General features: G+C 44.9%; 1 protein-coding gene across 1 annotated transcript in view; it reads left to right on the forward strand.

Annotated features, from left to right (window-relative positions):
* The window catches only part of LOC120981453 (polypeptide N-acetylgalactosaminyltransferase 16-like), a 39,026-nt gene extending 37,815 nt beyond the window's left edge, over positions 1-1,211 (forward strand). Inside the window, exons 11-12 of the mRNA XM_040410993.1 lie at positions 1,122-1,125; positions 1,189-1,211. Coding sequence (XP_040266927.1) covers positions 1,122-1,125; positions 1,189-1,211 — 27 coding nt within the window. The remainder of the gene's footprint in view (positions 1-1,121; positions 1,126-1,188) is intronic.
* Positions 1,212-13,589: the final 12,378 nt, after the last annotated feature.

Consider the following 13,589-nt stretch of genomic DNA (forward strand, 5'->3'; position numbering starts at 1 on the left):
CTTTTGGACATGTCCGGGCACGCCAATATATAAAAGGCATATCAAATGGCAGTCGTTGATGATTTAATGGAGGCGGCTTGTGAAAATCTTGAAATGCAAAACGCATTCACCAAATACGTACACCACAGAAACTTGAGCATTATGTATCTCGTTCCAAAAATTTTTTTCAGGGAAGAAAAGCCAAACCATAAATTTAAAACTAAAATACATGCTCCTTTTTAAGAACCCTCGTAATAAATTACAGATTATTACGTTGGCGCGGCAAATGTACCCCGGTAAAACATGTTTCTTTTTAGAAGCTTTTGAAGATGCTACACTTTTGAATGTATATAAAATGTATTTGTATGTAACGCATTATAATGTTTTTATTTGTTTTACATACTTTTTTTTACTTTGAATGTATATAAAATGTGTTTGTACGCAACGTCTTGTAATGTTTTTATTAGTTTTACATAAACTGTTTTTAAATAAAATGTAGTCCACTTTTTTCTTTTTACAATAAATCCACTATCTTGATTAGGTAAAATTGCGTAAACAGTTGGGTCGCATTGTTTGATAGACGCTGCTTAAAAAAGTTGCTAAAATGACGGGTATTGCCGAGATATTGCGAAAACAGTACTACACGCCGAAAGCTGTCGACTCTTATGGCGGCATAGAGCCCTTATTCAGAGAAGTACGAAAATTTGTTCGCATATCTAACCACGAGAATCTTTTTCTGGGACAACGCGTCATTTTCAGGTCATAACCAAAGAAATTCTTGTGCTACAACCGTTATAATGCGAATTATGCGGCCTTATATTTGGATCGGAGCAACAGATACCCGCAAAACCGTTTCAACCTAATTTCCAAGACGAATCAGCGGTTTGAGAACATATGTCGCTCGTGCATATTTCGGGAAAGCATAAGGCTGACAACGCTTTATCCGCAGACCGGTCTGAATTTTTGAACGGCTACACATTGTTCGCATTTTATTTATCGCCGGATCAAGAACCCGGCGGTCATTTCTCGCTAGTAAAAAGCGGAAATCTCAGAGCTGAAATTAGATTTGCTGAGCCGGTTGTAAACACTATTAACATGATTGTGTATTCAGTTCATGAAAACATTATTGAAATAAATAATAGAAAGGAAGTTTTATATGATTTTCAATAAAAATGAATAATTATGAAATTACACGTGTTATTAAAACAGACTTTCACGCTTTGCATATTTAAAGGTGTATTTCCGTGCGATTTATTACCTAAAAATAAAATCATCGACCACCCAGCGGCCTACATTGTAAATACGGACAATTTGTATAAGCGGGGAAGACACTGGATTTTAATTATATTACAGCCTGACGACATATCTATATTTTTTGATAGTTGTGGATTATCGCCGTCGAGTGAGCTATTTCCTGCTGAATTTATAAAAATTTTATACAAAAATTCTAAGACTATAAACGTATTAAAACAGACAAATCCAGGACGTCGCTAGTTCCATAAAAGTGGTATAAAACCGTATCAAAATGTTATAAATGGGATATAAAGTGATATAAAAAGCTTATCTTTTGATATAAAATTTATATTAAACCATATAAAATGATAGGAAAATCATATTAAAGTGGGAGGCATTTAGGCGTGGTTTGGGGCGGCGAGGGGAGAAAAATGGGCGGATCTGGGCGGGGTTAGGGCATTTCTGGGAGGGGTTATGGTGTGAAAAATGGGCAGGGCACCTGTCACTTTGAGTTTGACGAAACATGTCCCACTATACTACTCGCAGGTATATAGAGGGACAACTATTTGCAACGGGTGTGATATACCCGTTGCCCCAAAAAAAAAAAAAAAAATGATTGAGGGGAGCAATATACCTGCTTCCACAAAATACTGATTAAGGGGTTTGATATACCCGGTTACACAAAATACTGATTGAGGGGTGCGATATACCTGCTTCCACCAAATATTGATTGAGGCCTGAGATATACCTGCTTCCACAAAATACTGATTGAGGAGTTTGATATACCTGCTTCCACAAAATACAGATTGAGGGTTGCGATACACCGGTCCTAGACCAAATATTGATTAAAGGGTTGTATAAAACTGCTTCCACAAAATACTGATTGAGGGGTGCGATATACCTGCTTCCAAAAAATACTGATTAACCCCTTAGGGACGCATGACGTACCGGTACGGCATGTTTCCCGAGTCCTTAAGGACCCATGACGTACCGCTACGTCATGGCTTTAAAATGCGATTGCGGCGCCGCGGGGGTTAATCGGAACGGGATGCCCGCTGAAATCATTCAGCGGACATCCTGTCACAACGCCGGGGGGGGGTCAATTCAGCCCTGCGGTTTGCAGCGCTTTCTGCAGTTTCTGATCCCTGCAGTCCCTGACCGCGGGGATCAGAAACTTTAAAATGCCCAAAATGTAGATTTTTCACCCCCCCCTGCACCCCTGAATGATTTTATGCCGGCGTCCAGTGGTTATACCAGAGTGTCAGCACATTGACCGCTGTATGGAAAGGGTTAACAGTCAGGGTCAGGGAGCTCCCTCCCTCTCCCATCGGGGGGCTGCTGTGCCTTTGCAGCCCCTAGACAGGATGGGGTCACAGAAGGAGGGAGCCCCCCTCCTTACCCTTCCCCGTCTGCTCAGTTGTGGCAGACGGGGAAGGTTCCCATGGCAACAGGACGCCTTCTAGGGCATCCTGCTGTCCATGGTGCTGAACAGATCTGTGCTAAAGGCATAGATCTGTTCAAAGTGTAAGTAAAATACAGTACAATACACTATATAGTGTACTGTACTGTATTATACAGACATCAGACCCACTGGATCTTCAAGAACCAAGTGGGTCTGGGTAAAAAAAAAGTGAAAAAAGTAAAAGATAAAAAAAAAAAAAACATTTATCACTGAATAAAAAATAAATAAATAAAATACACTACACATATTAGGCATCGCCGCGTCCGTAACGACCTGATCTATAAAACGGTCATGTTACTTTCCCCGCACGGTGAACGCCAAAAAAAGAAAAAAATAAAAACTATGAGAAAATTTAAATTATGCCCACCGTACTTCCCAAAAAAGGTAATAAAAGTGATAAAAAAAGTCGCATGTACGCCAAAATAGTACCAATCAAACCGTCATCTCATCCCGCAAAAATCATACCCTACCCAAGATAATCACTCAAAAACTGAAAAAACTATGGCTCTTAGACTATGGAGACACTAAAACATGATTTTATTTTTGTTTCAAAAATGAAATCATGGTGTAAAACTTACATAAATAAAAAAAGTATACTTATTAGGTATCGCCGCGTCCGCATCGACCGGCTCCATAAAAATATCACATGACCTAACCTCTCAGATGACACCGTAAAAAAATAAAAATGGTGTAAAAAAAGCAATTTTTTGTCATCTTGCGTCACAAAAAGTGTAATAGCAAGCGATCAAAAAGTCATATGCACCCCAAAATAGTGCCAATCAAACCGTCATCTCATCCCACAAAAATGAGACCCTAGCTAAGATAATCGCCCAAAAAGTGAAAAAAATATGGCTCTCAGACTATGGAGACACTAAAACATGATTTTTTTTTTGTTTCAAAAATGAAATCATTGCGTAAAACTTACATAAATAAAAAAATTTTTATACATATTAGGTATCGCCGCGTCCGTGACAACCTGCTCTATAAAAATACCACATGATCTAACCTGTCAGATGAATGTTGTAAATAGGAAAAAAAAAAAAAAAAGTGCCAAAAAAGCTATTTCTTGTTATCTTGCCTCACAAAAAGTGTAATAAAGAGCAACCAAAAATCATATGTACCCTAAACTAGTACCAACAAAACTGCCACCCTATCCCGTAGTTTCTAAAATGGGGTCACTTTTTTGGAGATTCTACTCTAGGGGTGCATCAGGGGGGCTTCAAATGGGACATGGTGTCAAAAAAAAAAAAGAGTCCAGCAAAATCTGCCTTCCAAAAACAGTATGGCATTCCTTTCCTTCTGCGCCCTGCCGTGTGCCCGTACAGCAGTTTACGATAACATATGGGGTGTTTCTGTAAACGACAGAATCAGGGCCATAAATAATGAGTTTTGTTTGGCTGTTAACCCTTGCTTTGTAACTGGAAAAAAAATATTAAAATTGAAAATCTGCCAAAAAAGTGAAATTTTGAAATTGTATCTCTATTTTCCATTAAATCTTGTGCAACACCTAAAGGGTTAACAAAGTTTGTAAAATCAGTTTTGAATACCTTGAGGGGTGTAGTTTCTTAGATGGGGTCACTTTTATGGAGTTTCTACTCTAGGGGTACATCAGGGGGGCTTCAAATGGGACATGGTGTCAAAAAAAAAACAGTCCAGCAAAATCTGCCTTCTAAAAACCATACGGCGCACCTTTCCCTCTACGCCCTACTGTGTGCCCGTACAGTAATTTACAGCCACATATGGGGTGTTAACCCTTGCTTTGTTACTGGAAAAAATGGATTAAAATGGAAAATTTGCCCAAAAATCTAAATTCTGAAATTTTAGCACCATTTGCCATTAACTCTTTTGGAACACCTAAAGGGTTAACAAAGTTTATAAAATCAGTTTTGAATACCTTGAGGGGTGTAGTTTATAGAATGGTGTCATTTTTGGGTGGTTTCTATTATGTAAGCCTCGCAAAGTGACTTCAGACCTGAACTGGTCCCTAAAAACTGGGTTTTTGAAAATTTCGGAAGAATTTCAAGATTTGCTTCTAAACTTCTAGGCCTTGTAACATCCCCAAAAAATTTAATATCATTCCCAAAATCATCCAAACATGAAGTAGACATATGGGCAATGTAAAGTAATAACTATTTTTGGAGGTATTACTATGTATTATAGAAGTAGAGAAATTGAAACTTGGAAATTTGCAATTTTTTACAAATTTGGGGTAAATTTGGTATTTTTTTTATTAAAAAAAAAAGAATTTTTTTGACTTCATTTTACCAGTGTCATGAAGTACACTATGTGACGAAAAAACAATCTCAGATTGGCCTGGATAAGTCAAAGCGTTTTAAAGTTATCAGCACTTAAAGTGACACTGGTCAGATTTGCAAAAAATGGCCAAGTCCTTAAGGTGAAATAGGGCTGAGTCCTTAAGGGGTTTGATATACCCGCTTCCACCAAATACTGATTGAGGTCTGCAATTAGGGCTGCAGCTAACGATTATTTGAATAATCGATTAGTTGTCGATAATTTCATCGATTAATCTGGAAAAAACACCAAAATGACAAAAAAAAGGGGTTTATATGATTTTACTTGAAAAATTTTGTTCAAAGGCTATATTAAAACAAATTTAGGAGTTACAGAATTATTAAAATTATGCATTACAATGTAAAAAAAAGACAAGTTATGGGGGATCTGTGTATGGCACTGTTATGGGGGGATCCGTGGATGGCACTGTTATGGGGGGGATCCGTGGATGGCACTGTTATGGGGGGGGATCCGTGGATGGCACTGTTATGGAGTGGATCCGTGGATGGCACTGTTATGGAGGGGATCCGTGGATGGCACTGTTATGGAGGGGATCCGTGGATGGCACTGTTATGGAGGGGATCCGTGGATGGCACTGTTATGGAGGGGATCCGTGGATGGCACTGTTATGGAGGGGATCCGTGGATGGCACTGTTATGGAGGGGATCCGTGGATGGCACTGTTATGGAGGGGATCCGTGGATTGCACTGTTATGGAGGGGATCCGTGGATGGCACTGTTATGGAGGGGATCCGTGGATGGCACTGTTTTGCGATGTAAGGTGACAAAAAAAAGGCTTTTTACGGTGTTCACCTGAGGGGTTGGATCATGTGATATTTTTATAGAGCAGGTCGTTACGAACGTGTTAATATCTAATATCTATACTTTTTTATTTATTTAAGTTTTACACAATAACAGCATTTTTGAAACAAAAAAAAAAAATCATGTTTTAGTGTCTCCATATTCTGAGAGCCATAGGTTTTTTTATTTTTTGGGGCTAATTTTTTTGCGGGACGAGATGACGGTTTGATTGGTATGATTTTGGGGTGCTTATGACTTTTTGATCGATTGGTATTACACTTTTTATCTGCACCCTCCTCACTCTCTGCTGTGTGCACCCCCAAAGACACCACCATAGCCTCTCCATTCGAGTCAGAGGAATTATTTTCCCATCCATTTCCAGACCTTACCGATGGGCAGCCATTCTTGGAATCGGATGAGGAGGTAGCAATGGCCGCCACCCAGCAGTCTGAAGACAGTACCCAGATCAGCCCAAGGAGGGTGGTCTCCGCTGTTGCTACCTACTCCGGAGATCTCTAATGTCAGTGGTGGTGAAGGTGATGATGAGGAAGTGTCGATGGATGTCACATGGGTGCCCACAAGAGAGGAAGAGGAGGGGAGTTCAGAGGGAGAGACGGAGCAGCAGATAGGGAGGAGAAGCAGGCAGAACTCGCAGTGCACAGGAGGCAAAAAGCAGACTGCAAATGTATCTGGAACGAGCCATCCACCATGCATGGTCACATCTTGCGCTCTCAGGACGCCGGCACATGGCTCCGCAGTGTGGGCTTTTTTTTAACATGTCAGCTGCTGACAATAGTGTTGCCATCTGCAGCCTGTGCTGTTAACGCATAAGTCGCGGTAAGCCCAACACTTACCTAGGGACGACCGCTTTAAGAAGGCACCTGGCCTCCCATCACCAAGCCCAGTGGGAGAAACGCCGTCAGAACCCACAAAGCCACACTCCCGGTGCTCTACGTCCTGCCTCTTCTCCTCCCATTTGTCCTCCACTCCACCTTCGCATTCATCTGGCAGAAGGCAGGCTTCCGTGGCCCAAATGTTTGAGCGTAAAAAGTTGAGGCCGGATAACCCTCTTGCCCAACGGCTGAACACTGGCTTGTCCTGCCAACTGCTGCCATATAAACTGGTAGACTATGAGGCCTTTAGAAAATTTCTGGCCATTGGCACACCGCAATGGAAAGTCCCCGGAAGGAAATATTTCTCCCAGAAGGGCATCCTAGAGCTATATGGCCACGTTCAGCGGCAAGTGAATATATCTCTGGCACACAGTGTCAGTGCCAAGATACATCTGACCAGAGCCACGTGGTCTAGCAAACATGGGCAGGGAAGGTACATAACTTTTACTGCCAACTGGGTGAACATTCTGACGGCCGTCAAGCATGTAACCCGTGGCACCCGTGTGGATTTGGTGTTACCACCACAGATTGCATGCAGGCCTGCCTCTTCTTCTCCTCCTCCTCCATGGCTGACTCCTCCTTTTCCACTGCTACCGCCTTTTCCATTGCACCCCCCAGAACCTATTTGACGGGCCAGGTGTGACGTTGCTAAGCTGTGCTGCGGCTGTTGTGCCTGGAAGCTAAGAGCCTAGGAATGAGGATGTGCGATTTAGATTTTCTTCTATATTGTAAACATTGTATATTCTATTTCCCTTTTTTTCCCCTCTGGATCAGCACTCCTCCCCATTCGGCCTAGGTGCTTTTAATTAGCAGAAGTCTGCAAAGGGTTTATAAATTCCTACCACCTCTCGGTTGGAGTTCCTGAGAGGCTGCCTGTGACCAGGTGAGCTCTTTGCACCTGTTCACATTATGTGGTGCTGGACGGTGGCCGTCGCTGCGTTTGTGCCGTGCTGGTGGAGTGATGGGGCCCGGGGCCTAGGTGGCTCTGCCGCACGGTGAGGGTGCCGTGCGACTGCTGGGTCCCATTGCCTGCTGGAGCGGCGTGGAGACGCGATGGTCGCCGCACGGTACCGCGCCAAAGTTAGAGTAGGTCCCCACTTGAAGAGGCAACCTTGTCGTGGTAAGTGGGCCTATGCTCTTTGATCAAACTGTATACTAATGCCTCCTAATAGTGCACAGCAACACATTGATAATAGTGCTTCACCGCCATATCATGCTGTATTTTTATACAGTCGTTATATCAAAAGCATAGGAATGAGGATGTGCGATTTAGAGTTTTTTCTATATTGTAAACATTAAAGTGAATGGGGCCCGCCGATGTTCGCCCATCACTACTGATCATCAGTATTCAGGATCATAATCCCTGACAAGCAGAGCAGAGAGGAGGATGAGGCAGCTCTTTACTTCAGTGTTGTGAAGTAACTTGTCCTGCTGTGTGATTAGGACAGGTTTTGTGTAAACTAATAGTACGGCGGCCATTTTATTTCTCCTAATGATTGCTCCCCAGACAAAAGAGTCATTCTAACTAATGAAAGGTATTTGGGATTATTTTTATAATAAAGTAATATTGAAGTATTTTCATTTACTTAATTCCTGGAAAACCCCTTTAAATGTAGATGTAAACTGCTGTTTGGGTACACTGCAGGGTTTAGAAGGGAAAGACCAGTATCATTTCGTGGTACATAGAACTTTTTGATAGCCTGATATGTTTTTGGGAGAAGTAACCAATAAATTGCCGTTCAGGAATTTTGTCCTGGCGCCTGGGTATTTGCCCTCACATGGCTGCCCCCAGAAGGAGTTACCCGGGGGCGGAGAGCAGGGTGGACAGGGTGGTATCGGGGGAGCTAGGTAGGACGCAGTGGGTCCGCATCATGTGGCTGTAGCGCTGTCCAATCACAGCACGCAGTGGCTTTTTTTGTTTATTTTTTCGCGTGGTATAGAATGGTATCGAGTATTGCAATACTTTTTTATGGCATCGAAATCGAATCAAAAATTTGGTATCGCAACAACTCTAATCTGTACACTGCCACTGTATATGTGTGTGCGGTTCTGTACACTGCCACTGTATATGTGTGTGCGGTACTGTACACTGCCACTGTATATGTGTGTGCGGTTCTGTACACTGCCACTGTATATGTGTGTGCGGTACTGTACACTCCCACTGTATATGTGTGTGCGGTTCTGTACACTGCCACTGTATATGTGTGTGCGGTTCTGTACACTGCCATTGTATATGTGTGTGCGGTACTGTACACTGCCACTGTATGTGTGTGCGGTTCTGTACACTGCCACTGTATATGTGTGTGCGGTACTGTACACTGCCACTGTATATGTGTGCGGTTCTGTACACTGCCACTGTATATGTGTGTGCGGTACTGTACACTGCCACTGTATATGTGTGTGCGGTTCTGTACACTGCCACTGTATATGTGTGTGCGGTACTGTACACTGCGACTGTATATGTGTGTGCGGTACTGTACACTGCCACTGTATGTGTGTGCGGTTCTGTACACTGCCACTGTATATGTGTGTCCGGTACTGTACACTGCCACTGTATATGTGTGTGCGGTTCTGTACACTGCCACTGTATATGTGTGTGCGGTACTGTACACTGCCACTGTATATGTGTGTGCGGTACTGTACACTGCCACTGTATATGTGTGTGCGGTTCTGTACACTGCCACTGTATATGTGTGTGCGGTACTGTACACTGCGACTGTATATGTGTGTGCGGTACTGTACACTGCCACTGTATGTGTGTGCGGTTCTGTACACTGCCACTGTATATGTGTGTCCGGTACTGTACACTGCCACTGTATATGTGTGTGCGGTTCCGTACACTGCCGCTGTATACAGTATGTGTGTGCGGTTCCGTACACTGCCACTGTATGTGTGCGGTTCTGTACACTGCCACTGTATGTGTGCGGTACTGTACACTGCCGCTGTATACAGTATGTGTGTGCGGTTCCGTACACTGCCACTGTATGTGTGCGGTTCTGTACACTGCCACTGTATGTGTGCGGTACTGTACACTGCCACTGTATGTGTGCGGTACTGTACACTGCCACTGTATATGTGTGCGGTTCTGTACACTGCCACTGTATATGTGTGTGCGGTTCCGTACACTGCCACTGTATATGTGTGTGCAGTACTGTACACTGCCACTGTATATGTGTGTGCTGTACTGTACACTGCCGCTGTATACAGTATGTGTGTGCGGTTCCGTACACTGCCACTGTATGTGTGTGTGGTTCTGTACACTGCCACTGTATATGTGTGTGCGGTACTGTACACTGCGACTGTATATGTGTGTGCGGTACTGTACACTGCCACTGTATGTGTGTGCGGTTCTGTACACTGCCACTGTATATGTGTGTCCGGTACTGTACACTGCCACTGTATATGTGTGTGCGGTTCTGTACACTGCCACTGTATATGTGTGTGCGGTACTGTACACTGCCACTGTATATGTGTGTGCGGTTCTGTACACTGCCACTGTATATGTGTGTGCGGTACTGTACACTGCCACTGTATGTGTGTGCGGTACTGTACACTGCCACTGTATGTGTGTGCGGTTCTGTACACTGCCACTGTATATGTGTGTCCGGTACTGTACACTGCCACTGTATATGTGTGTGCGGTTCCGTACACTGCCGCTGTATACAGTATGTGTGTGCGGTTCCGTACACTGCCACTGTATGTGTGCGGTTCTGTACACTGCCACTGTATGTGTGCGGTACTGTACACTGCCGCTGTATACAGTATGTGTGTGCGGTTCCGTACACTGCCACTGTATGTGTGCGGTTCTGTACACTGCCACTGTATGTGTGCGGTACTGTACACTGCCACTGTATGTGTGCGGTACTGTACACTGCCACTGTATATGTGTGTGCGGTTCTGTACACTGCCACTGTATATGTGTGTGCTGTACTGTACACTGCCGCTGTATACAGTATGTGTGTGCGGTTCCGTACACTGCCACTGTATGTGTGTGTGGTTCTGTACACTGCCACTGTATATGTGTGCTGTACTGTACACTGCCGCTGTATACAGTATGTGTGTGCGGTTCCGTACACTGCCACTGTATGTGTGTGTGGTTCTGTACACTGCCACTGTATATGTGTGTGCGGCTTCTGCTTAACTACCTGCTGGAAGAAAAGGATCGTTACAAACACGCTGCTGGGTACTCTAAGGCAGTGGTCCCCAACCTTTTTTGCACCAAGGACCGGTTTCATGCAACACAATTTTCCCAGGGACCGGTTTGGGGGGGGGCTTAGGGGGTGGGCGGGGCCGACTGATTCACGCGCATAACAAAACACAAAGGTGCATATTAAAATATATAACACTATATAATGACTATATAAACTGACTATGGTCTCTGCTGCACTGGACCGTATTTTTCGCCCTATAAGACGCACCTAGGTTTTAGAGGAGAACAATAAGAAAAAAATATTTTTCATTACACCTCAGGTCAGACCAGCAATCAGACCCCCAATGTTAATCAGACCTCAGATCAGACCCCCAATGGCTCAGATCAACCCCCAAACCTTTAGCCATCTATCAGCCCCCAATGTCAGCCATACACCCCCCCCCCAATGTCAGCCATAAGCCCCCCATTAGCCCTTCATGTCAGCCATAAGCCCCCCATGTCAGCCATAAGCCCCTCATGTCAGTCATAAGCCCCCCCATTAGCCCCTCATGTTAGCCATAAGCCCCCCATGTCAGCCATAAGCCCCATTAGCCCTTCATGTCAGCCATAAGCCCCCCATTAGCCCCTCATGTCAGCCATAAGCCCCCCATTAGCCCCTCATGTCAGCCATAAGCCCCCATTAGCCCTTCATGTCAGCCATAAGCCCCCCATTAGCCCTTCATGTCAGCCATTAGCCCCTCATGTCAGCCATAAGCCCCCCCATTAGCCCTTCATGTCAGCCATAAGCCCCCATTAGCCCTTCATGTCAGCCATAAGCCCCCCATTAGCCCCTCATGTCAGCCATAAGCCCCCATTAGCCCTTCATGTCAGCCATAAGCCCCCCCCATTAGCCCTTCATATCAGCCATAAGCCCCCATTAGCCCTTCATGTCAGCCATAAGCCCCCCCATTAGCCCTTCATGTCAGCCATTAGCCCCTCATGTCAGCCATAAGCCCCCAATGTCAGCCATAAGCCCCCATTAGCCCCTCGTGTCAGCCATAAGCCCCCATTAGCCCTTCATGTCAGCCATAAGCCCCCCCCCATTAGCCCTTCATGTCAGCCATAAGCCCCCCATGTCAGCCAGCCCATAAGCCCCCCATGTCAGCCAACCCATAAGCCCCCCATGTCAGCCAACCCATAAGCCCCCCATGTCAGCCAACCCATAAGCCCCCCATGTCAGCCATCAGCCCCCAGTGCAAATAAAATAAAAAAAACACTTACCTCTCCTGCTCCTGGTCACCATCGCGATCCTCTTCATTCTGCTGTCGGCTGGCTGTGTATAGCGGCGCACAGTGTGAGGTCACAGAGAGACCTCACGCTGTGCGCAGCCCTGCACAGCCGATAGCCGAGGACCAGGAAGCGGTGAGTACAGATCCTTCACTGCTCCCTGGTCCTTCTGTACTAATGAAGCGCTTCCATAATGGAAGCGCTTCATTAGTACAGAGTTAAAGACTGCCCTGATCGCCGCGGCCCGGCTAACAATCCTCCACGGCCCGGCTAACAATCCTCCACGGCCCGGCGGTTGGGGGACCGCTGCTCTAAGGTACTGCTGCCGGCTTGGGATGTTTTTAGGATGTGACAGGTTCACTTTAAATGCTTTAGGGTACTTTCACACTTACGTTGTGAGGATCCAGCAGGCAGTTTCGTCGCCGAAAATCCGTATGCAAACGAATATCATTTGTAGACGGATCCGTCTGACAAATGCATTGAAATTCCGGATCCGTCTCTCCGGTGTCATTTATTTTTTTCGCATTTTTAAAAGGTCTGTGCATGCGCATACCAGGAAAACGGATCCGGTTTTCCGGAACACTTGGTACCGGATCTGGTATTAATACATTTCAATGGGAATTAATGACAGATCCAGCATTCCGGAATTTTGGCCGGAGAAAATACCGCAGCACCAAATACTGTCAAGGGACTGAACTGAAGACATCCTGATTAGTGTTGAGCGAACTTCTGTTTTAAGTTCGGCTTCCGGTTAGCGAAGAATTCCAATATGGATTCCAAATTCCCTTGTGGTCCGTGGTAACGGAATCAATAATGGCCGATTATTGATTCCGCTACCACAACGGAATTCGGAATCCATATCAGGATTCTCCGCTAACCGGAAGCCGAACTTTAGACGCCAAACTTAAAACAGAAGTTCGCTCAACACTAATCCTGATGCTCTCCATTCAGAATGCATTAGGATAAAACTGAAGCGTTTGTTTCCGGTATTGAGCCCCTAGGACGGAACTCAATAGTGGAAAAGAATAATGCTAGTGTGAAAGTAGCCTTAAGTGAGATCACGGCATCTAAATGCGCAAAAACCCGGAAGCTCGCGCTTCCTACCGCTGCCCCGTGCGGCCAATTGGGGCATCGGTAGCTGCATTGAGGGCTACAATGACGGGGCGGCGCAATTGCCCCTCAGTCATTGCACCCGCTACTTACAAAGAAATGCGCTTTGTGACAAAGTAATTCGTCATAAAGCGAATTAGTTTGAATACTTCACTCATCTCTAGTCAGGGCCTCCGTTTGCCTCACGGTAAACATTCGGGTATTCAAACGCACACCCCCAAAAAAAGCCTAATAATACACAGTGCGAACCAAGCCTTGAATATCACCAACAACAAAAATAAAAATGGGGCTCAATACCATGGCAGAGTGCACCCCCGCCATAAGGTATATGCACCAGGCACACTGCTACCACATAGGAATGGTGGGAAAAGGGAAACGTGCATTTATATTAACTTATTGCTGTA

This window comes from Bufo bufo, chromosome 11 (assembly GCF_905171765.1).
Source record: "Bufo bufo chromosome 11, aBufBuf1.1, whole genome shotgun sequence".
NCBI lineage: Eukaryota > Metazoa > Chordata > Amphibia > Anura > Bufonidae > Bufo > Bufo bufo.